The 25,907-nt window shown below is 29.1% G+C and overlaps 3 protein-coding genes across 3 annotated transcripts; 1 reads left to right on the forward strand and 2 right to left on the reverse strand.

The window, feature by feature from the left end:
- Positions 1-228: 228 nt before the first annotated feature.
- On the reverse strand, positions 229-6,484 carry LOC132948904 (sphingosine-1-phosphate phosphatase 2-like). Its single transcript, XM_061019591.1, has 6 exons — positions 5,543-6,484; positions 5,307-5,470; positions 5,150-5,239; positions 2,986-3,158; positions 989-1,131; positions 229-606 (listed from the first exon to the last, which is right to left on the reverse strand). Exons 1-6 carry the CDS (start codon positions 5,895-5,897, stop codon positions 335-337), a joined length of 1,197 nt encoding a protein of 398 aa, XP_060875574.1. The 5' UTR covers positions 5,898-6,484; the 3' UTR covers positions 229-334.
- Positions 6,485-14,219: 7,735 nt separating this feature from the next.
- Positions 14,220-16,716, forward strand: LOC132949034 (DNA polymerase epsilon subunit 3). The gene is made up of 2 exons (XM_061019786.1): positions 14,220-14,810; positions 16,445-16,716. Exons 1-2 carry the CDS (start codon positions 14,540-14,542, stop codon positions 16,552-16,554), a joined length of 381 nt encoding a protein of 126 aa, XP_060875769.1. The 5' UTR covers positions 14,220-14,539; the 3' UTR covers positions 16,555-16,716.
- A 145-nt stretch (positions 16,717-16,861) lies between these two features.
- Positions 16,862-25,101, reverse strand: LOC132949033 (E3 ubiquitin-protein ligase LRSAM1-like). The gene is made up of 11 exons (XM_061019785.1): positions 24,709-25,101; positions 22,056-22,147; positions 21,943-21,972; positions 21,775-21,873; positions 20,983-21,091; positions 20,583-20,718; positions 19,631-19,877; positions 19,433-19,549; positions 18,453-18,644; positions 18,248-18,394; positions 16,862-17,000 (listed from the first exon to the last, which is right to left on the reverse strand). Exons 1-11 carry the CDS (start codon positions 24,725-24,727, stop codon positions 16,875-16,877), a joined length of 1,314 nt encoding a protein of 437 aa, XP_060875768.1. The 5' UTR covers positions 24,728-25,101; the 3' UTR covers positions 16,862-16,874.
- Between the last annotated feature and the right edge of the window lie 806 nt (positions 25,102-25,907).

Here is a 25,907-nt window from a genome sequence, read left to right on the forward strand (position 1 = left end):
TTTAATTTCATATGATAGTGGGATAAGATAAATGATTATATGGTTTGATACAAAATCATATTATTAAAATATAAATAATTATAGTATTAATTTTATAACAATTAAATTAAATATGGAAATTGTATATAATAATGTACTCATAATATACTTAGAATGACTGTTGACAAATATTTTGTTCAAAATGAGATACAGCTTAATAAAATATAATAACATTATTGAACTTAAGAATTTAAGTATTATTACAGAACATATATTAAAGCATACATGTATGTAATTTACATATATCAGGTGGTAACAGGCCATAATATAAAATTTAATTAACAATTTTAATTGACTACTTAGCTTCATGGTAAAATGACTGTCTTGACATAGATAATAATTTTTGCAACATTGGTATCAAAACCATAATATTGAAAGATACCAAGTAAAATGTCAAATACTTGTAAGTAATATCTAATAGAGGAATATGCCTATTCAGTGCATCATCAAATATTCTCATACCACTTTTAATTAATATTTTATCTACAACACACAGAATGTACTTAATAATTAAAAATAACAAGACTATGCAACAATAGCCCAAACCACTTCTGATCACAATCAAACCTGATAACAAAAAAAAAATAGATAATTAGATATTTTAAATCTTGATAATGATAATTTAAAATGTTAACTCATTTACATTTTAATGTGATAAAAAAAAATAACTAATAAGATGTCAGGTCTGATGAATAATATAAGTTATTTTTGTTGAAAATGTTATTGGAAAATAGATATATATTGTCAATATCACAAACAGAAAATTATCAAAATACAAAAAAATGTATTTCTTTCAAATTTTCCTCTAAAATATTGTTTGTTAAATGTTTTTCAAAAATAAATATTCTTTTGTTTAATATAAAATGTGTTTAAATAAGCGGTTTGTACAATTCATAAATGAAAACAATAAACATACATTTCATAAGTTTTCAATAGTGTAAGTACTTACCTAAATCATAAATTGAAGGCCAACTGATTGGATTATTCATTGGGTTCATAACACGATAATCGTCTTGAATATCTAATGTGATTATCAACCAACCTCCAGTCAGTATACCTGCAAAAGTTCCTAAAATTATAGTTGTATCACCCCTGAAACAAAAACATATATTGACATTTTAAACAAAGAAATTGCTCATTATAAAGAAATTAAAAGAAGCATTGATATAATAATATAATATAAAATAATAATATATGACTCAAATATCATTATAATTTATTAATTTATAAATAATACTATTTGTTCTTTTTAAGTACAACTTATATAGTAATTACTTATTTATATATGGTTGCATATTTATGTATAACAACTTTTTGGTTAAAAGCTAAAAAAATATATATGTAGGTATAGATATTACTTATTTATATGTCAATAGTACAGAAATCAATACCGTATATCATTTACAAAACAAATTATTTAAACCGTAATAAATATAGTAGTCTAGAATGCTATATTAAAATACATTTATTTTGTAAATACTGGTAAATTTTTAGAATCGCAGACATACCCCCCCCCCCTCCGAATATATTTTTATGCAGACAGCGGCCATTTCCCCCCTACCATTTTTTTAAAAGTTTACAATTTAATAATATTATATTATTATTTAATATGAAATTATTTATTTTTCTCCTATTGTGTAATATTTTCAAATATTTGTATAAATACAATAAATTATAGATGTATATTTTTAAACAACTGAACTACTTGAATCAAATTCATAAGCAATTATTAAACTGTTAAATATCCAAACTGGTACAGTTTTAACAAAAATAAAAATATGAACAAAGGCTAAAAAATATGTGTTTGGAAATAAAAAAAGAATCAAAAATCAAAAGTTTTTTTACGAAATTTATCATTTTTATTAATGATTAATTATATTTTATTTTATTTTATACTTATTTTTATTTTTATTGTTTCAAGTAGTTCAGTTGATCAAACATAAACATTTATAATCTATTTTATTTATGAAAATAAAAAAATGTTTATATATTATATAATTCAATTCAATAGTATTAGTCAATAATAAACTTTAAAAAAAATGAGGGAAGATGTCCAAATCAAAAATATATCGGGTGGGATAATTGTCCTACTAGACCAGCGGTTTCTAACCTGTGGTCCACAGCCCCCTGGAGAACAGCGATACTCATGTAGAGGGTCCGCAGAAGCCTTAACACATAACATGCGTCAATAAGTGAAAGAATGCATTATTACAATATTGTTGGATTATTATAATTTTTTTTCATTTATAATATTATGTAGATTCTACACCAAATAATTGTATTATTAATATTTATTAAGTAATCAGTTTTCCTTGTTCATACAAAATGTACATGCGTACAGCACTGTAGTCTTGGCAGTCTTATATTTACTGCCACTAAGTGCAGTTGATCGATCGTACTCAATTATAGTTTTATATTACATTTTTATAAAAAAAAATAATTGTAATAAAAATAATTATAAATGTGTATGTTTTGTTATGTCTACTTATGTAATTTGTAATATAAAATAATTATTATAATTTTGGTTATGATAACATGAGATGTCCAATTACCAAATTGTTATACATTATTATGAATTATCATTATTTTGTATACGTAAAGAAGTACAAGTAGTTGTAACAAAATTCTTTAGAATAAAATAAAATTTATATTTGTATTTATGCACATAATATTGGTTTATTGCTTGGTTTAAACTAGACAAAAACAATCTATAAATTGCCTTACCAGCGCACTCTTAATTGGACACTAAAACATTATATCATTTCAAAAACTGGGTTTCTTGAACATTTAGAAGTATTTGTTCTATCATAAATAGTAATCAAATACATAAGAAAGATCATTCTTCATTTACAGGAATAATAATAAGCAAAATAAACTGATTAAGTACATTCCTTGCCTTGCTCAAAACCTTGAAGACATTAATAATTTATTTTAAATATAATTTACTTGGTAGGCGTCCACTGATCACTAGTTGGGTAAATTATTACTAAGCACACAGTAACAACAATAAGTATCAATGGTGTCCATTCATTATACATAAGATAACGGTCTAAAACATCAGCCAATGGTACAAATGGAATCAACAAAATAGTAGCTAATAGCAGGCCAGCAATCACATCCTAGAATAAAAATGGATTAAAACATTTTAATATTTATGCATATGTATATATTAAGTGAATTTATTATATTTGAATGCAGTTTTTCATTAATCAGTATTTTTATGAATTATATAACTATGTCATTAGTTAACATATTTTAGTATTTATGTATTTTATAAATTCTAGAATACTTGCAGTTTTTGAGAATTTATCAGACTGCCACTGTTATTATATATTTTTCAACTTAAAAATATTACTAAAAATGCATATAAATACAATGAAATCAATAGAAATAATATTTATTTATTTCAGTTGAATAAAAGATATGAAATAAATTTTGTATTGGAAAAACCAATACATAAAAAAAGTATTAATAGAATAATATATTATAATATTTGATTGAGTTATATTTTATACATTAAAAAAAAATTGTTGCATGGAAAAATCTTCTCTTCAAAATTAAATTGAATTATTTTCCTAATTAATAGGATTATGTCACACAACATACATTTTTTTTTGCTCCCGTCTTTCCCCCCTAGTTCTACGCATTAAACAAATTACCCACATACTTCACCAGTCAAATTATAATAATACACCTATGTTGACCTGGTCAATATACAATAGTATTACACATTTCTATTAATTATGTTATTTGCAGGTATACTCTGTTTACATTCATACATGAGTAACCTTGGACTGCAGGCTTCATACGACAATAACAATAGGTCCCTAACACACCCCAAATTCTGAGTTTAATCTTATATGAGGCAGAGTATACTCTGTGTAATCGTAAGTACCCATAAATAACAATTATAAACAACATATTACGAGATTTGGTACTTATAAATAAAAATAACAACTTAGTATTCAGAAAGTATTGTCATTTAATTTAATTTTTAAATATATATATGAAATTAGGCCACAATAAGAAGCATTTTAATAATGAATAATAAAAGTGAATGCATTTTTTTAAATTTAATTATAACGTTTTAATATTTATATTATTCTACTTAAAATATTTTTTTCCTGAATATTATGATAGCTTTTGATAACGTCGTTATAAGTTGAAACTACTAAAAAAAAAATGTATATCTTGGATAATTTGTGAATCAATATAAATATGAATGACATACCTATCATTGAGAGTTCAATTTGAAATTAAATCATAATTGTCTCGACTTTTAAAAAATTGCAGATCTAATAAAATCTAATTGCTTTCAAAGTTATTCATTCCATAATGTATTGTTTCCCAAGTCATTTGTTCGGTAACAAAAAAAATTTGATCTCGAGAAAGGAGTGCAATAGGTAGTTAATACTTCATTTCTAACCTTCGATGAATGTATTCACTAATTATTGTTATTTCAAACATAAAAGATACAAATTTATATAGCTGTTAAGAAATGTCATTGTTATAAAAATATTTTATCATAATGTTAATTGTGCACATAATTATGTTATTTGTACATTCATATCAAAATTATTTCCTATGCATAGTTTTGGATCCATCCACGGATATTTGTATTTTTACTGGTAATTAAATAACTCTCAATAACTATCAGTAAGGATATGAGTATATGTAGATTTCAAATCGTTTTAACACAATCATTCATATACCTACAACAAAGTACAAACTACATAATACTATAATAGCCAATAGGTAATAAAAGACAAGGCTAATAATATATTTTATATTAATATGTTCTCTTTGTGAATTACACCAAACAAATTCATTAAAAGTATACAGAGAGCCTTTGTAATGTAGGTATACAATAAATGTAATTTGCTTTCAAAATGATATGGTTTTTTTACTATTGGTTTTGATAAAAAAAATTATATAACCTACATTGACTGTTTAGTATTAACACCAAATCGGATAACCTAACCATTACAATGAGCCTTGAAAATCTTTGAACTAATTCTTTTGTGACTTGAACAATGATTGTTTATTTAACGTTAAAATTAGATTAGATAGGCATGTATTATTTTAATTTTATATATAACAAATAACTTACCAAAACTGTGTGCATGCCTAAATACAAACGACTAAGCGAAATTAACATGCACCATAGAAATACTACTATGATACCAATGCTGAAGTTGATCTAAAAAAGAAAATAATATAATGAAACCAACAAATGTATAGTTTAAATAGTATATGAAATTAAGTACTTGATATCGATTTGAAATGAAATATAAAACAGAAAATGGTAATGCAATACTAATCATAGCATGGGTCGAAGGCATTCCATATTCAATAGACCATTTAGTTTGTAGTCTAATAACTGGAGGACATTCCGGTCTCGGCCACTGTACTATGTCTTTAATGGATTGACCTGAACAGAAATTAACAGGAAAACCGACAAATAAATAAATCTCGTACAAGCGTTAACAACAAACATTATTACCAATGTACATAACAGCAGCCCAGACGAGGACCATTTTCCTAGCAACAGCCGAGTCTATGTTCCATATCAGGAATGGTATGACGATGGCATATCCGATTTCGTCACCGAGGTACGTGCCAAACAAAAACAAGTAATACCAAAACTTGTTAGTGATGGTGTGATTGACGTCGTTTGACTTGCGCAACGCATTGCCATTGCTGGTCTTGGACTCACCATTGTCCAGCGACGGAACGGTAACACCGTTGTCCGACGAGCCATACCGCACCACTCCAAAAGACCTTTGAAAACGGGCGACCAGTTCGGGGTCTTTAAAGTAGTCAACGCAATCCTTTACGCATTCCTTGACGGTATCCATGCCTGAGCCACCAGTGTTTCCACACGCGGTCGGTCGTTGAATGTTCTCTGGGTTTAGGACACGATTATACAGTAGTATAGGTAGGCCGTAGGGGCTTAAAAACGTCGACGGAAGGAAAAAAACTGAAGAGTCGGGAGCAACGATAACGGACGAATTTACGTGGGTTCAAAGATTACAATAACATTGAACAAACAATAATAATATTATTAACCGACCGACTACGACACCTCCGACATCGCACACGCGACAGCGGCAGAACGCAAACTGGACGGTGTACATGCACTATAGCAACAGTCATTCGAATAATTTATGTAAATCACATTCTTGGATTTCGTAAATCAAATAATAATAATAATAATATTATATTATTCATCGGGCACGACAGTCTTCGACACCGATTGCACGAACGACATACCGAACGCCGACGAGGCACACATCGAAACTATAAAGTAATAAACTCGACCTACCTCTACCTGCCTATTCAGTATTCGTTTTTTTTTTTTTTTTTTATTCAAACCGTTTGACGACGACGATGACGATAAAGTATTATGTTATATTCACGCGACGGCTGACTGACGGACGGACGTTATCGATGTAATATTTGATTAGTATTAACGTGATAACACCGTATCATCACAAAACGAATCATAGATACAGCTATAAAATATAATATAGCTTAAATGCTTAATATAGACCTTTGAACCATAGATTAATCAATATATTGTATAAATGTATTGCAATGTTGAATTATGTTTGATCTACGAACACCGGAACACGCAATGTTGGTTACACGAAATCAAGATTTTCAAGGAAGAAAAATGAATTCAAGAGCGTTCAAAACGTTACACGTGCAATGTACAAACGATGCGTACCGGACCCGTATCGGACTCAGACTTCGATACGAGCCGGTACGTAACTATTCCTGTCGGTACCTAAATTAATAACTATCCCATATCGATACGTATCGAATTTTTCTTCTTGAAAATCTCCGATGTGACAAGAATCGGATTCGGTTCAAGCACATTATATTCGATTGAACACGTTTAATCTATAGTTGCACTACCTATCTAAGGTTAAAGGTATTTTTTTGTCCGCCAGATGTATAGATACTATATACGGATTATGGAATGCATAGGTACAGATTTCTGTTCGTTCAATTATGGTTAGGTCACTTCGGTATTTACTAAAAATTGTCAACAAACGCGGGAAAGTTGATGAAAATAAAAATTACTAAAACAAGTGCTCAAGCTTATTTAATCAATACATTAATTAATTATCAGGTAATAATTATTATAATATTGTTCGACGTTTGCACAAATTGCGCCGCTGCTCAGTTTGGACTTGGAGTGTATTGTTTGAACCTGCGTGTAAAGGTTAAACTTTGGTTGTTTGATGGAGATATTCGCAGAAATAGATTGTTTGGGGACTTTGCCTATCTCCAAAATGTCGTATGATCTCGAAATCGCTCGCAGCTTTTGATGCGACTCTTCCCCGTATCGAAGTATAAGACGTCTAGAAAACAAAACTCAAATACCGTAGTCATCGGTTAATTACACATTGAAAACCGTTGTCAAATTTCCTAGATCCGGCACTGCCGCTGTGGAGTCCACGACTTATGTCAGCTGCGGTCCACGAAGCTATCAACTTTCTGGTCGTATACACACACACGATATTATGCCGCCCACATTCGTGTTTGTATTGGTAACATATAAATAGTAAATACTATAAATATACGTAATATCATTGATTATAATTACTAGTATTATATGTAGACATGTGACAAGATAAAACGAAAGTAATGGAATTACTCCCCAATGGGGAAGAAAACGTGGTTATCAATGATTATACCTTTGAGAAAGTTAAAGAATTCAAATACCTTGGAACGACGATTACCAACAACAATGATTGGAGTACCGAAATTATAAGTCGTATACGCAAGGCAGAAAGGGCTTATTTTGCATTACATAAATTTTTCAAATCAAAACTATTTTCCAGAAGAACTAAGATCAGACTGTACATGACCATAATAAGACCAATGGTAACCTATGGATGTGAAATATGGCCCACAACCAAACAATTAGAAAAAAGGCTGCTAGTATTTGAAAATAAAATACTGAGGAAGATTTGTGGTCCAGTGTTTGATAGCGAGCTAAATAATTGGCGTAGAAGAAAAAATACTGAACTAAGAGAAATCACTGAAGTTCCACTATTAACAAGCCACATTAAGTGTCAAAGACTCAAATGGTTTGGTCATACCATGCGGAAAACAGAAACCACTAATACGAGAGCAGTAATGGAGTGGCAACCGACAGGGAAAAGACCAAGAGGGAGGCCTAGAAAGCGATGGATGGATGGAATAAGGAAGGACTTAGAAACATTGGAAGTGACAAATTGGGAAGATGGAGTTCAGGATCGTGATTATTGGAGAACGGTGACGGTGGTGGCCAAAATTCTTAAAGAATTGTAAAGCCAAAAGAAGAAGAAGAAGAAGAAGAATATGTAGACATGTAGTATAATTACTACCTACATAAATACATAATCAATGGTAATAGTAAACATGCGATAAAATAAGGCTCTGCGAGTTTTAATATAATTTGTCGATTTCCCACAACATATACCTCTGCGAACAGTGACGCGGTGAATGGTAATTTTAGAGGCAATTGCCTCTAAGATTTTTCTTAAATAGAGGGGTGAGTGGGCCGGTGGGTCCCCTTGTAAGTGTAGTATGATATACTACTATACTCAATAAGTAGTCAATAATGATCTGAAATATAATTAGTTATATTATATCAATATACATTAAAACATCAATGTTATTAGTATTTTATATAGTTTTTTTTTATTAGGTATAAGGACTCGACGACAGAGGTCATAAGACTGTAGGCTGGTAGGGTTGGTACAGAAGGGTTGGTATGGTTGCAGGTACGGTCGGTTAGGAACACGTGTATACGTGGCAGGGTTTTTGCGCGCTGCGAACCCGGGTGGTCACCCATCCGAGAACTAGTGGCAGCGGCTGTTGCTTACTTTCAATCACGTCGCGTGATTGATTTCAGTCACTGAGCCGCGCCGAGCTACAAATTACAATACATTATTACGCATTAATACTTGGGATATCTTTGTAACTTTCGTATGGAAAATTTTAAGTTCAACACGCAACTGTTTGCGAAAATGCTTTTTCTACTCTAGTGTACAAGAATAAGTATAGAAACTGGTTCCAAAATATAGATTCCTATCTGCGATCAAAACTATCCAGTGTCGAGCCTAAAATATTGAAACTTGTTGCAGAAATACTACATCAGCCTACATCCGCGTACCTACAACAAAAGATTAAGAACCGCTTGTTCTATTTAATATCTTTCTTCCTTGTGCATTAAAATAATTATACGATTTATTTGAAATGTATAAGAAAAATGTGGGTCGTTCACTGTCACGAAAGGAATAAACACACTAACTAACATTAGTCATTATTCATTAACTATGGTTTCGTATAGTCACCTAACAGTAAATGTGTCGCTTTCTATATTAACAAATAACAGGGGATACGGATGACATTCGGCCTCATCCAAACGTGGCGTGCGATGGGCATAATGCTGACAGTCAATTGGCCGAAAGTGTTAAAGCCGACAAGGTTACATGACGAAAAGCCAACAATAATTATAAATATATAAAAGCTTGGCACAAAAGGTGGGAAATATTAATAGGAGCTGATCACGTTGGGTGTTATCGTGTAATATTGAATAAATGAGAAAAGAAAATGTTTTTGATAAATTATTGAATTATAATTATCTGCTGACTGCTATATAATATTAGGTAGGTATATGTTAAAATAGAAAAACCTTTTTTTTTTAATTATTTCATTAGGATCAGCCAGGCAAAAATAAAATACAAGAATGTCAAACTTCAAAACCAAATAAAAGCTATTCTTAAATATGTTAAACAAAATTTTCTTTTGAAACAATACGAAGAATAAAATTACGTCATAATACCGCATAATATTACTTATTATATTAATGGATAAACATGATTTACCAATTTTATTTTTAATGTTTGTAAACATTTTTTTAGTCTCAGTATAACCTACTGTTTTTTAATATTTATTTTTTATGAATACATAATATTATACTAGCTGCATCACCCAACTTCACCTGGGAAAAAAATGAACACGCCTAAAATGCTGAGCTACATATATATCGGGCGACGGGCGTATCTCGATATTATATATAGTTGATATAATGTCATAGTAAGATTATATACATTTTAACTTATCGTTATAGTAATGTAATATAAAATAGTTAAAACTTTTCCATTTATTTACAAATTCCTATATATACTATGTACCTAACCCTATTAACCTACCCCTACTAAAAGTGTAATGTATTCTGCTTTGAACAGTTTTGATATGAAAGATTAACTCAATGCACATGTTCTACGATTGTATAAGAATGTTATCTTATACTTTCAGCATTTATAGATTAATAGATTTATATCAATTATAGATTTCAATGGTAGGTACCTAAATACCTATAGGCTATAATAGGTAGTAGGCACAAAACTAAATAATTATAATTGCGATAGGTTTTTATAAAATATTGTGATTATTATTAAAATACTTGTTTTAAACACTACTTATTTCTTTAGATTCTGAGCGGAGCGATGAATGTAATGATTTTACAATGATGTGTTTTTTTTAATTTTTTTTTTTTTTTGTTGTGTCTATCATTGCTGTTTTGGACAATCTTACTGCTTCGATTTTCTTCAACAGTATCTTATTCGATGGGAAAGTGAATCTAGTTGGTGCATTCGGGACGTCCAAATTCCCAATAGTTTTCAAAAGCGCCGGGAAAAACAACAAAAAAATTAAGGAAAATGGACATTTTTACGCTAAATCGGTTTTTGACAAAATTGATTTTGGGTTTTGGTGTAACTCTAAAAAAAATGACCGTATATACACGACATTTTCATTGCTTGTTTATATTTTTTCTATAAGATTTAAAAATGTAGGTAATACAAAATTTCTCATAAGTTTGTCTACATTTATCAAAAAAAATGTCTACAAGCAAATCAAATTACATTTTTTTGAGCGTATGAAGTTCATATTTTTACAAGATTAGATATTCACTCACATGTAGCGATTTTGATATTTTGTAGTAATTCAAAAACGAATAAATGTAGGCACTTGAGGTTTATATCATAAATAATAAATTTTCAAAATATTTTGACTTGATTTGAGCTGTTTACGGGCAATTTTAAATTTCAATATTTTTAGTTTTTTTTTCTATAAATATCAATAAAATTTTATATGTAGGGCCAAAAAGCGTCAAAATTGAATACAAGGCTCCTTATATATTGCTTAAAAAGCAGTTTAAAAATATTTAAAATACATTGGCATAATTTTTTTATAAGCACTTAAAGTACAAATTTTGACAAAATGTATCAAATTTAAAATGTAATAATTATTCTAGTATAGCGCATTTTGCGTTCGGTATATATTCCACTCTATTATTTTTATGACTATAGAGTAAATTGATCAATAATTTATTTACATATAATTAGTGTACAATTTATAGTTAAGATTATCTATGGCATTTTGGAGGGTTTTATTGATATTTTAAATGTGAAGCAAGTTATAATAATTTGAAAATCTACAAAAAAATTAAAATTTTAAACTGCTAACTTGCTTCAAAATTAAAATATCAATAAAACTTTCCAATATGCCCAAATGTTACCTTTAAATTTTACAATATAAAAATGCACTCTAGTTTTAAAATAACATAACTAAATGGATTATTCTGATTTTTCTGAACGCAAAATTTGCCATGTTACTTGTGTGTACAGAGACAACACAATATGCGGAGTTTTTTTTAGAATGTTGTTAGAAAATTCGTATATTTATGCCCCCCCTCTCTAGCGCCTGCCCTGGGCCCGGCGGGGCCCCATTAATCGCGGAGCCCTGGGCACGTGGCACTTGCCAAAGTGTCCAATGGGAATGGGAAAGAGGTGCCTGTGCCCTGTTTAATAAAATAATATTCATTAATAAATCATTTTCTCGTCACTGGATGAACTACGAGTTTCGTGGCGCTATATATTGAGGCTCATCGGCGCCAGGCGCGCACCCAGAATTTTTGTTTGGGAGGGGGGGGACTTAATAATTACACACAAGTAAACAATTGAAACTAATTTTTAAATAATCAATTTCATTTGTTATCATCATATAATGTTATATTATTATGTACCTATTTAATATTTGTAATTATATTTATAACTAAATCAATTTAAAATTTAAGTTTCCTGGACTGGGCGGTTTATTGATTGTTGAAATTTTTGGTTTAATACTATTATAATTAAGAAGAGTACTACTAGTATCAACTTCAGGTTTCTTTCGTTTTTGACTTATTTTAACTCAGCTTTTTTTTACACATAAGCACAGGCACACAGCTATCAAAAAGAAAAAATCGAACAGACTGAATTATCTAAACGAGTTTTTCATGCCACGGCAGACAGTCGAAAGTCATAACTATCATTGTTATCGTAGTTACCAATCAAAGTCGATCCTACATAATCGCTAATCGCTAATATCTATAAATCTAAAATTAATTTTCAACGAAGTAAGAAATCGGCGATTCCCACAAACCTTATCGCGTAATATTGAACTATTATTATATATGTGTGTATCTAACATAAAAAAAGGGTGGATAAGTGGATGTCACTCTGCTGTACAGTAGGTTACAAGTGGGTCACTGTAATGGATGGTGTTAAATTTGAATTCAATGATATAATATCATTGTAAAAGAAAAACGATTCTGAGCGAAAACGGTCAGTCAGCCTATGATTTTACCAAGTATATTTGATGATATTATTGTGAATAAGTAATTTATATATAACCTATTTACGTGGAGCCTTGTTTTAAATTTTCAATCTTTAGCCATAAAAGTTAAACATTTTATACATTTTTAACCACTAAATAATTAATAAATTATAAATTTGATAAATGTTGTCAAAATTTGAACTTTAAATGCTTATAAAAAAAAATTGTGCCTATGTATTTTTAATATTCTTCAACTGCTATTAGAACGATATATCAGGAGCCTTATATTCAATTTTCACGCTTTTTTACCCAACAAATAAAATTTTATTGATATTTATAGAAAAAAAAACTAAAAAAATTGAAAACTGACAATGTCCGTAAACAGTTCAAAAAGAGTCAAAATATTTTATAAATTTTATGGTATATAGAAAATGCTAATATAAACATTCAGTGAAATTTTAAAGTATCTACAATCATTCGTTTTTTAATTACAATAAAATAAGAAAATTGTTACATGAGAAATCGAGTGAATATCAAATGTTGTAAAAATATAAATTTCAGACGCTCATAAAAATTTAATTTAAGTTTCTTGTAGATATTTTTTTTTTGATAAAGGTAGACAAACTTATGAGTAATCTTATATTACATTTGCATATCTTAGATTTAAAAAGAAAAATTTTTATGAATTCTCAACTCAAAATAATTTGCTAATTTTTGTGATTTTTCCGTATTTTGTCAAAATTTGAACTTTAAATGCTTATAAATAAAAACTGTGACTAAGGATTTTTAATTTTTTTCATCTGCCTTTGAAACAATGACCTAGGAGCCTTCTATTAAATTTTCAAGCTTTTTTACTCAACAGATAAAATTTTATTGATATTTATAGAAAAAAAAACTAAAAAAATTGAAAACTGACAATGGCCGTAAACAGCTCAAAAAGAGTCAAAATATTTTGTAAATTTTATGGTGTATATAAAATGCTAATATAAACATTCAGTCAAATTTCATGTCCCTACGGTCATTTGTTTTAGAGTTACACCAAAAACCTAAATCTATTTTCTGGAAAACAGATTTTGTGTAAAAATTCCCGTTTTTCCTTAATTTTTCTTTTGTTTTTCACGTCGCTTGTGAAAACTACTGGGAACTTTTGACCCCCCCAAAGTACCAACTAGATTCACTTTCCTATCAGAAAAGTTACTATTGAAGAAAATCCAAGCACTTTTACTGTCCTAAAAGGTGATGACACACACAAAAATAAAAATAAAAATAAAATAAAAATTAAAAAATTAAAAAAAAAACACACATCATTGTAAAATCAATACATTTATCGCTTCGCTCAGAATCTAAAATTTGAAAATATAACATTATCATTTATCATTGTTATACTATTATATTTGCTATAATAATGTATAATTTAATTTTTGGGGGGGGCTTAAGCCCCAAAGCCCCCCCTTGGGTGCGCCACTGCACGGCGCCACCGAGCATTCAAGGTTTCTTATCATATCTCACGTCCTCGCGTCGTTCACTCGTTCCCGCCTTGCCGTTTTAATTTTTAACGTTATCGTAAACAAAGCGTTTCGGTACGCGGCTGGTACTACTCACGAGTTGACCATCACGACTGACTTTCTGTAGTTATTGTAACCCTTGTCAGATTCCATTTTTGTATGCATTCTTCATATTATACATCTCAGCGTCTCACTACTTTCTGAACTGTGACCTGTCACCACCAGTCATCACTCGCCTTGTCGACGAACGACGTCTCGCATCGCCGATTTCAGTTTTTTGAATGCTACAAGTACCGTCCCGATCATCTACAGTTTGGTAACAGCCGATCGCGATGGCCGAACGTCTTGAAGATTTAAATTTACCAGTGACGGCGATCACCCGTATAGCTAAGGAAGTGTTGCCGGCCAACATCATCGTATCGAAAGAAGCTAAGACTGCATTGGCCAGAGCAGCATCCGTGTTCATTTTGTATGTGAGCAATCAAGCCACCACGATCGCAACGAGCAGGAACAAGAAGACAATCAGTGCCCAAGACGTGCTGGAGGCGTTGGCCCAGGTCGATTTCGAATGTCTGATCGAACCCTTACAGCAACTGTTGGAAGGTATGCCGATACATTAAATAAAACGATTTACCTACCTCCATCAGCTAGCAGGGACCTCTAATAAGACATGATGGGTAAACGTTTTGTCGTTGGGTGTTTATCAACAGTGGCTCACCTGTGTGACGGCAAAAAGTATTTAAAGTCACCCAAGTATAATACCTATTTATTTGAATTTATAATTGGAAACAGATTTTAAAGAAATGTATTAGGTCATTAATAATTTAAATCAATATAATATTATCACAATTCACTGGTGTAAGCAAAACATTGGCTGATTGCAATTAGAAAATTTCAATCAAGTTTGATTTGAATTTTTAATCATAAAACAACCTGTAGATGCTGAAAATAAATAGGTAGGTGATTATTGTTTTTACTGTTATTCAGGCGCGGTTCTAGGACTACATTTTCGTATGGGCAACAGTAGATTTATAATTAGGTTTTAACCGCGAATGATATTCCTCATTTCCTCCCCCTTCCCCAATAAGGGGCACCAGAAATTTTGGTATGGGCAGCTGCCCACCCTGTCCATACGCTAGAACCGCCACTGCTGTTATTCCTTAATAATTATAACCTAATAAAAAAAACACTATAAAGATCTGCTATATTATAATCTAGGTAGGTAAAGGTAGGTAATATATTATAGGTATGGCTATAATATTTTTATTTTTTATTTAAATAACGTGTTGTAATAACAAGTAGAAACAAAAATATAAAAATAATAACTACAGAAAATATGTTTATTTACATATTATAAATATATAGGGGTAAGTAATCTGAATTCATTGTTTCGTAGTATACTCACTAGTCACAGGATCCACTCGTATTAATTTCCACTAATAACTAAGAAGACGCCACACTATCGTATAATTGTGCCTCCGTTTCCAAATGTACAACATAGGCATATGTGTGTTCAACAGTTCCAATTTAGTGCAGTAACCTTTGAATGAATTAACCCACTATCAAACTTGAAAATAAGAACATTATCTGTATTTTTTATCGGTATACATGCAATATTTTAATTTTTAAGCGAGTGATGAAAATGTTTATATTTTATTTTTATACATGGATACTTACTTAATTTGCTTGAAAATTAAATATAGTGATAAACCCATGTGAAGACACAAATAGACAATAGTGTTCAGCTTACCTTTAAGTTTGATAATAAGTCAATTCACTCTATTATTAAAGGTTACTATATAGGCACACAAAATTAGAACTGCTTAACACAAATTTACGATGCTGTAAGTTTGTAGGACGAAGATAACACACGCAGATGTTGTCCTCTTAAGTTAAAAAATAAAATTTTAATATGTATGTGGTTTATCAAATTATGTAAAATATGACTAATTTGAACGAAATAAGTACATAACAATTATTAAAAATGGGTAGGTAAATTATATGCTTAATGGTATTTATTACACATCTTACTTCTATATTCTTCCAAAATACTTTTCTTACTATTTAGATATTTGACCACTGTCATTCACTAGAATAGGTACACATTTCATAATGTTTAGTCACTATGATAAATTTATGATTCATGACTTAAATAGTAAAATCTATTGTTGTTGTGTTTAAATCGCTTTCTGCAAAATATTTGTTCTACATTTTTGTTATTATTTTTTTTCCTGTAGATTTCAAGTCGACAAAACAACAAAAGAAGGATACCAAAAAACCAACACCAAACAAAAATGCAGACGATGCAGACGTGATTGATTTGGTGGACGATGATCTGGAATTGTGATTTATTACTATTAAGTTCTTTTTTTTTATCATTTATTATTTTTATTATAAAATGATGTAATTTCTAGAACATTAAAAAAAATAAATGTATAATAATATGTTAACATGGATTAATTAAATAACAATTAATAGTATATGAAAATATAATTTTGTATAAGCTAAATTAGTCTTTATTATTATCAAAAAATAAGTTTCGTGAATGCTATTCAAAGCTAATTCCATTGTATAAAATATGTTATATAATAATAATAATAATAATAATAGATAAACACTAGCCAATAGTAGCAACGCTAAGACTGAAAAAACAGATATAAGTAATAGTCAGGTTATATTTTTAACATCAAATTTATGTAAGATTTCAGTTCTGCACATAGGGCACAATGATATTTGTTCTGCACACTTCCAACAGCAACACAAGTGTCCACAAGGAATAAACAATACGTCAAACTAAAAAAAAAAAATTATTATTTTGGACACAAGTTAATATAAACAAAATTAACATAGAATAACTTAAGACTTTATAGGTATATGAAACCAATTTTATTTTTTTGTTGTAATTCAAAAATCAATGACCATAGAGACTTGAAATTTCACCAAATATTTAAATTAGTATTTTTTAGACATGATATAATTTTAAAATAATATTTTAGCTCTTTTTGTGCTATCGTTAGATATTTTATGGCAACGGTTGGCAACTGGCGGACCACAGAAGGTAAAACTCTGGAACCCGTCTACACATAGTATGATTTATGTTATTGACTGTAATAGTATATATTATTAAATTATTATATTATTTTATTAATATTAGTAATAGAAAATGTATATTTCATTTCATTTATCAAACTCGTATTATGGTTGTATCATCATTCATTGCAAATATTTTATTGGGCAGGTAATAATGTTATAACACCTGTCTGTTGACAACCAAGTCGCAGATAAACTAAATTATAGAAAACGACGGCATTAAATTACATTTATTACTCATTGTTGTTATCTATTGACACCATAATATTATTTGTCTCTTATCCCTATTTTCTAAATAACAATCTAGTTAACAATTTAGTTTGTGTACATTTGCTGGTAGATACAGTGCGTGTTTCGTTTTATCCAATTGTTGGTAGGTATTGATATTGATATTTAATTTTAATTTTGTTGAAGCTTTTGTCAAGCTGTAAGCAACTCAGCTATGATGTTTAATTCAACATACTTTAATTGAGTTATCATTTTCAAAAATTAAAAAACTGAAGTTCTCAATTTGAAAAAACTGGCCAAGGAAAAGAAATGTAATTTTTTACTTGGTAAATTATTATCATTATTGTACAATATTATTATTATTTACCTAATATTGTAATTTTTTAATATAAATTAATTGTAATAACTAGATAATTTTTTTTTATTTTTAAAACAAAGGATATTTAACAGATTTTTGACTGGACCTCATTTATTTATTACTATAACGACTCCTGTTATAAGGTATTACTTATTTATACCATGAACCTATGGTTTCACTAAGACAGAGTGCCGTGTGGGGATACGTAGAAGAACCAATTGTTTGTTCTCTTGCTGGACAAAGTATAATGTAATATATATTATATATTATATTTTATACCGTTTTAATTTGTGAATATGAATATTAGTAAACAATACATTTACACATTAACTGTGTGTAGAATAGCAGTAGTATAAAATATTACCTTTGTTTCCATGCAGATAATACATTCAACTTCCTCTAAAAATGGAGCTGATGGAGGAAACTCATTTTCGGTTGGAGCAGACGGTATAGGAAAATAATTTAATGTATTTATTAATATTGCTTGATCATCACAGCTATTAACACCCATCTGATAAATAAACACACTTTAGATACCGAGAATATACATGAATAATAACAATAATTACTTTTGCAAGGTATTCTTTTGTCAATGGTAATATCAGATCATTCTCCAAAATAAATAACAGAAGATGACCACCACCAGCTGTACACACCCTGTGTAATAATGTTGGGTCAATTGTATTCTTGGAAAATGTTAACTCAGATGGCATGTCATTAACCAGTTTTGAATACTGTAATAACCATTTTGTAGTTGTATCCTAAAAAAAAACCAATAATAATAATAAATATATATATTTTTTTAGTATTATTATAGAAAAAAAATTTGGTCTACATATTATAAAGAACACTAATACAATAAGGACCGTTCTTACAATGTCCAGTAAAGTGTCAGTTAATGACTGATAACAGATTTTATTACCAGCAGAATTTGGTCGTTTAAGTGTTTGTTAACTTTAAACGGACATTGTAAGCAATTTAAGAAATTGTTTAGATGGAGTGTTACAGCTTTGAATAATAAGATACAAAATTATAAGTAATTTAATTGATTATGGAATTGAATTGTAAGGGAAATTGGAATTCAAAACTATTATGAATTACAATTTTTTTTTACTTTATATTTAAAATGCTGAGTTGTATGTTAAGGTCTTGCAATATAAAAATGTCTAATAATAAAGGAAACTCCGAAAGTTTCTAGTGACCTCATTCACCAATTGAAAGTTTTTATCTAGTTAGTCATCGCAACACACATCAAAATATTTCCCATGTATTTTAAGATTTATTGTTTATGTAGATCATTTTTTTTAAATTGGTAAGTGACAATTGTTAGCTAGTACATATTTAACTGAATTTCACCTATAATTTATTTTTTAATGATTCTTTACAAATTGATAATAATACATTCCTACAATCCTACCCCTTACAAAGTTAAGTGAGCTTTCAGCTGAATGCCAAATTCTAGATCTTTGTATTCTTTATTCAGTATTTCAATTAATTAAATCTTAAATTAATAATATTATGTATCTTAAATTATTTTAATCTTACTTACAAATTCAACATTTTGAGCTTCTAATTCTTGAATTAAACATTTTTGATTTTGGTTTTTTTTATCAAGAAAATCCACAAGCAATTTTGTAATTGTAATTCTTTCATTGCATAAATTATTCTGTAAAGAAAAAATTGTACCATGATGAAAAAAACTATTTTAAAGGAGATAATAATGAATATTGTTGATCATAATTCATACTATTTGCTTATTGAGCTGAGAGTTTTGCTTTTGTAATTCAACAGCAGTTAAATATTTGAGCTGATTATACATAGACTTCAAATGTTCTTTTAGAACTTGACGGTAACAATTGCTTGTATTGAGAAGATGAGTTAATTTTTCCATTTCATATGAATCATTATTTGACAATTTATTTACAAGTAAACAACGTTGCATATTCACTTCTTCGATTATTTGTTCAACTTTTAATGTAAATTCTTTGTCAGTTCTGTAGAATATAAAATAAATAATTTTCATTAATAGAAAATAGTTGTAAATACAATACTTTGTTTTGTTACCACTCATAATATTGTTTAAATCATAATATTAACAACTCTGTTAAATAGAAAAAACATTTTGCAGAGTTATAAAATTATATGTAAATTACATTGTTAATGAGCATATACTTAAGGGGATTGGAAGCTCTCCATAATTAAGAAATATGTGATAGGAAATAGGTTTAACACACAGTCATACACAAACACTGCTGTTGTGTGAAAATTAAACCAACATTCATGTGAGTGTACAGTACATCTCTACCACCGCCTGCACATTCTATTATCACTATGGCACACACTGCGCTGGCATGACGTTTCAGAAATTAGTGATTCATACGCTTACGCCTTAAAGTAATAGTATTACTTAGAATGATTTGATTTTAAAACTGTAAAAATATATTTTGTACTTATTGTTATTTTTTCTGGGTTGTTGTGGAAATAAATTTTGAATAACTGTTTAACTTTCTTAAAAAGGACATTACAGTAAAACTAAAAATTAAAAAAATATATAAATCAAAATAGAATTTAAGAATAATTTAAAAAAAAAATATCAAAACTAATTTTGTTAGGCTTTAAAGTATAAATCATAAAATAAATACACTGCTTCCAATAACTGAACCACCTTACCTGATTTAATTACTAATGAAATTACTTACTTTCTTATTTTTAATTCATCATCATGATTGATATGTTTAATTTTATCACATTTACTATACTTTTCATAATAATTCATTTTAAATGATTGGCTTAAGTTAAGAGTATTATTTATTAATTCTTTTGATGTTTTTTCGACTGAAAAAACAAATAAACAAATTTGTAATAAACATACAATATTATAAAAATCATCAATAATAATAATTAGTGGCATATTTAATTCGAATTGCCCTGAGTAAATTTAATTTTACACAATTCCTTCACCATTCACCCAGCAAAAAATAATCAAAGTAGTAATTTAATGATGACATTTTTGAGACAGAACCCCAACTTTAAATTGTTTTGCGGGGTAAACAACTCAGGTAGATCATCGAGTTAAATAGCCACAACTTGAAATAGTACCATCTTTTAAATGATTTAAAAATTGTTTGTGTTTTAGTAGATTATCCTTTTGAATTGAAGATACTAACTGATTGGTAGTTTCTTCATCAGTTAATAAAAATTGAATCAGCTACAAATAAAAATAAATTAATATTATTATACATTTTTTTTTAAAAGATGTGTTTACATGGAGTGACTCAATTTGATACATAATTTGGTGACATCTACTTTTTAAGAAGTAAACGACAAAATTAATAAAAGAATATGTTTTTTTTTTATTGGGTAACCCGCGGCAACATAGGCCATTGGGTGTGGGGAGGGCACTGTAGGTTTTTTTATATTGGGTAGGTTGATACACGTGTGTTGTGTTTGGCAGAATTTCTAATGGGGCACCCGTAGGTTTCTGCCATGCCCCGGGGTGGGGGGATGGCGGCACTTGTTCTCCGGACATCGTGACTTGCACGGAGAAAAATGCCGCCCAGTGGTCGAGAATCGAACTCGGACCGGCTGTGCCGAATCCGTCGCGTTAGACCGCTCAGCCACCTCGTCCCCCCCCCCCAAAAAAAAAGAATATTATAGAACACTAGAACCAACATTTCTTAATTTATATTATATAGTCTTATAGCATAAACAATAAATTGTTATCAATTATTGAATTAGCTTACAAAATTATGGTTACCATCAGAATATGTGTTAATTATGTTTTGCTATGTATGTATTTTAAATGTATCTATAATAGTTTTTCTAAAATAGCTAGGTATATTAATATATTTATTCAAATAATTATTTTTGACTAAATAGGTACTTAATTACTTTATCATTGTTGCTATTTTTCTGAAGAAGACGAATTTTATTTTCTTCAGATTCTTTAATATTTTTTTCTTCATTGAGTAGATTCTGTTTCCTTAAATTCTGTTATCAAGTAGAATTTTCAAAATTAATGTAATAATTCAACTAAAAAATAAAAACATTATAACATACTTTTTGTTTTTCTAATTTTTCTAATTTTTCCTGTAAAAAAGTAAACATTTGAAATTATTACTAGAAATTTATTTTGTAAATTACATTATATAAGAATCAACCACTAAATTTACCTGTAATACTAAGTCTTGATCAACCATTCTTGATAATATATTCTTCGATTGTTTATTTGGTGTATTTGAAGAGCTATTATTATTCTTTGAAACTGTCAACAAATTGAACATTTATAGGTATTATTAAGTTATTAAATTGTAGTAAACTAAGTACATAAATGCATATAAAATAAGACATTAATAACATTAAAAAAATATACATCAGCAAAATATTGTTAACTTTTTGTACTAACTAATACGCTATTAATACACAAGTACCTAAATATATTCTTTTAAATATCTTCAAAAATTATATGATATCAAATGCATTGATAGTATTACTTAACTCCCCAAACATAATATATTAATTAATACAGCCTGCTGTGTGATTCATAGGTAGGTGCAGTTAAAATTCAACACAAATTTAGAGAAGACATTTTTGGAATTTCATAATAGTTTTGATACATATGTAGAGATATAAACACAAGTGTAAACATCAACTAGGTAACTTGTATAGTACTACCTAGGTTATTGATCTCAACTATTTGATTTCAGGCGAAAAAATATTGTTTGATTTGACTTATTGTAGGTATTGATATAGGCTATGTGGTCCATAAATATTATCAGGTATTATATTGAAAAATGTTCAAAGAATTGGAGTACTTAATAATTAAATAGCAGGAATCTATAGAGCAGTGTCAGTGGGATCTCTGTAGGTAGGTATATAAAATCATTGAGTTGGTCTTCAGAGCCGTGCCGTTACGATTTGGCGCCCGGGGCAAAATTAAAAATATTCGCCCCTATTTTATTTATCATTAATCATAATGCGTTTCATTCCTATTTAATTTAATTTAATTTTTTTTTTACAACGTATTTTGAACATTAATTTGACAAAAAACTAAAGTTAATTGTAATAGTAATTATTAAACAAAATAGTTAGGAATAATTTATTAATTTATACCGTATTAAATAATTAAAAATGATAAAAATCACAAATTATATTATATATACATGTTATATTTACAAACGTATCATAAGAGCGTATCATATATAAGTATCATATAGTTAAAACTTAATTTTTCTGGACTTTATTGAAGCAAAATCTTCAATGACGTCTTCAAAATCAATGCTTTTTATTATTTCATGCACAATTGATAATATTGCAGAATTGGTTAATCTGTTTTGCGACATGGTTGACCGTAAATACGTCTTAGTTAGTTTCAATTTACTAAAAGAGCGTTCCCCGGAAGCGACGGTAACAGGCATGGTAAGAAACAATCTATATGCAGTCATTAAGTTTGGACAAGTTGTATCAAGTTCATATTTTTTAATTGCGTTTAAAATATTTAAAGCAGTTGCGTTTAAGTCTGGTAAAATTGCTTTTACTTGATATTTAAAAAATTTGATTTCGTTAATTATTTCCTGGTCAATATATTCGTTGTATTTGATAGCTAAATCAGCTGCATATTTTTTCAATTTTTCAACTGGTGTAACAGATAGTGAATGAGCAGAAAGGAAGTGAAAATCATCAGCAATATTTGATAATTGTTCAAACCTCCATTTCATTTGAGCCATCATATTATCAAGAACTTTGTAGTATTCCAATGTTAAAAATTGATCTGCAGAAATATCTTCATTTTTAAAATGAAAAATATCATCATCGTTTTTATTTACTAACGCTTATCGCACTTCGCATGCTCGACGTGCAGTCGATTTTGAGATAAAGAATACGATAATTTATTATAAAGCCAATAATATAACAAGAATAAAGCGTTTGGTTGACTAATTGTTACTCCTCAAACATAGTCAGAAATTTGTTCAGAAAAAATTTGTAATGGTCCAAAATAATTGTAAAACAATAATCTTTCTCATATATTTTATTTATGTAAAGTTTAAAATGTTTGGCGCCCCTTTAAACCATGCGCCCGGGGCATATGCCCCCTAGGCCCCCCCACGGCACGGCTCTGTTGGTCTTCAGTGTGGATAAAAAAAAATAAGGTCAGCCCCTCCCCCTCCCCAGACTTTAGGTTCATAGTCAGACAAGCAATACAGGATACGTGCGACGGATTTTATTTTAAAAGGTTTACTACACATTACGACCGTGACACGTTGGACATTTTCGCTTTAACATGCAGGGGTGGGAAGTATTTTAAATACAATTGTATCTTGTATTTAGTATTTACTGGGTGTTCTTCTGAAGTATTTTGTATCTTGTATTTAAATACTAATTTAATTTAATGTATTTAGCGAAGTATTTAATAATTAGTAGGTATACTAAATAAAATATCAATTCAAGTAAATACTTAATACTTATTTTGTGTACCGACCATGTCAAAACTTTCAGACCATAATTTTGAAAAATTTGAATTTTTGAAGGATAACCGTAAATTTATTTTAACTAGCTAATAAATAATAATTATATAGGTACTTACTTAATTTATGATAAAAATATACCTAATACATTTTTTTTTCAAATGAATTTTTTATTTTTTATTTACTCGAAGACAATAAATGTATTTTGTATTTACTTATTGAAATCTATTGTATTTAATACCTTGTATTTGATATGATGAAAATTTATATATTTAGTATTTAGTACCTATTTGGCTATTTAAATACAATTTTAAGAGTATTTTGCCCACCGCTGTCAACATGACAATAATATTATACTCACATATAGAAAAAAAGCTCATATTGTCGAGAAGATGATATTCATTTCAGTGACGATCGGATGGATAGACGTCCGAAAGGCGGGCGGAATATTAAACGCGCCACTTAAATCACGGGAAAATAGAAATAAAGCGTGAAAATTACAATCAGAAAAGAAACCAAAAACAAAAAAAAAATAATAATAATATCCAGTGTTAAATGTTTGTGGATGCGTCGCGCACTGTGTATTATTCGTTTGAACTTACAAGTTGAAAACTTGAAACGTGCGAAAGTTCGATTGCGATAGTAGGTAGGTAGCTATCGGGATTCGGGAACGGAGGCCAGAACAGCTGATGCATAAAAACTAAGATAAGAGGAACGATCGTCTTCGTTGTTCATGTTGTTGTTGTTGTTGTTAAAAATTCACGAGTGTCAAGCAAGGTAATTATACACCTTGGTGTCAAGTTATCAACAGATAACAGCATTGTATTGAAAACACGGACCAAGATATAATATCATCTTACAAAAAAAAAAATAGTCCGTGGAAAATAACAAGAAAACCATGGGCTCCAAACATCTACACAAATAATGCTCGACGATGTCCTCGTGAAATAAAATCATAGCATGGTGACATTTCCCGCGATGAGTATAAATACGAAAATATCATGATATACTCGTGTATTGTTATGATGTTTTAACTTTTATTGCGGTATAGCCATTAGTGGATTTAACGGTCGTTTAGTCCGCTTCTAAATTGTGTACTGAGGCCCGCCTAAATTATATTATAGTTGATTTTTTGAATTTTGACCGAAAAAAAAATAATGTATATTGCAGACTGGAATATAATTTATAATAATAATAAGATAATTTAAATATATAAGAATACTTCAAAAATAGAAAATGTTTTAATTAAATAAAGTAGAAAAGATTGAAGTAATGACTTATATACCTGCGTAAATCTAAGTCACCACCTAGCTGGGCATTCTACATTCTACCCACTGGCCACTACCATTGATCACAAATAAGATTATTTATAATTATAAACTACTAAAAAATATAATTCATGATTGCATGAAATATAAAAACAACAATTTCGTAAGTATAATAAGTAATAACAATATTTTCATTACTTAATCAGCGGCGTGAATTGTGATTTATTGGATACCGTCAATCGAGGTGACTTGAAACGATTTTGACATACTTCTTAGTATTAAAAAAGAGGGT

The sequence above is a fragment of the Metopolophium dirhodum genome, chromosome 7 (assembly GCF_019925205.1).
Source record: "Metopolophium dirhodum isolate CAU chromosome 7, ASM1992520v1, whole genome shotgun sequence".
Lineage (NCBI taxonomy): Eukaryota > Metazoa > Arthropoda > Insecta > Hemiptera > Aphididae > Metopolophium > Metopolophium dirhodum.

Excerpts from the sequence above, each read along its gene's own strand:
- LOC132949034 (XM_061019786.1), top strand. The coding sequence starts at position 14,540 with ATGGCCGAACGTCTTGAAGATTTAAATTTACCAGTGACGGCGATCACC. Across the intron at positions 14,811-16,444 it reads CTTACAGCAACTGTTGGAAG|ATTTCAAGTCGACAAAACAA; the intron begins GTATGCCGATAC and ends TTTTTCCTGTAG.
- LOC132949033 (XM_061019785.1), bottom strand. Across the intron at positions 19,550-19,630 it reads CTCAGCTCAATAAGCAAATA|AATAATTTATGCAATGAAAG; the intron begins GTATGAATTATG and ends TTTTCTTTACAG. Across the intron at positions 17,001-18,247 it reads TTATCTGCATGGAAACAAAG|TTTGACGTATTGTTTATTCC; the intron begins GTAATATTTTAT and ends TTTTTTTTTTAG.
- LOC132948904 (XM_061019591.1), bottom strand. The coding sequence starts at position 5,897 with ATGGATACCGTCAAGGAATGCGTAAAGGATTGCGTTGACTACTTTAAA. Across the intron at positions 1,132-2,985 it reads GATCAGTGGACGCCTACCAA|GGGTGATACAACTATAATTT; the intron begins GTAAATTATATT and ends TTTTTGTTTCAG. Across the intron at positions 607-988 it reads GCCTTCAATTTATGATTTAG|GTTTGATTGTGATCAGAAGT; the intron begins GTAAGTACTTAC and ends TTTTGTTATCAG.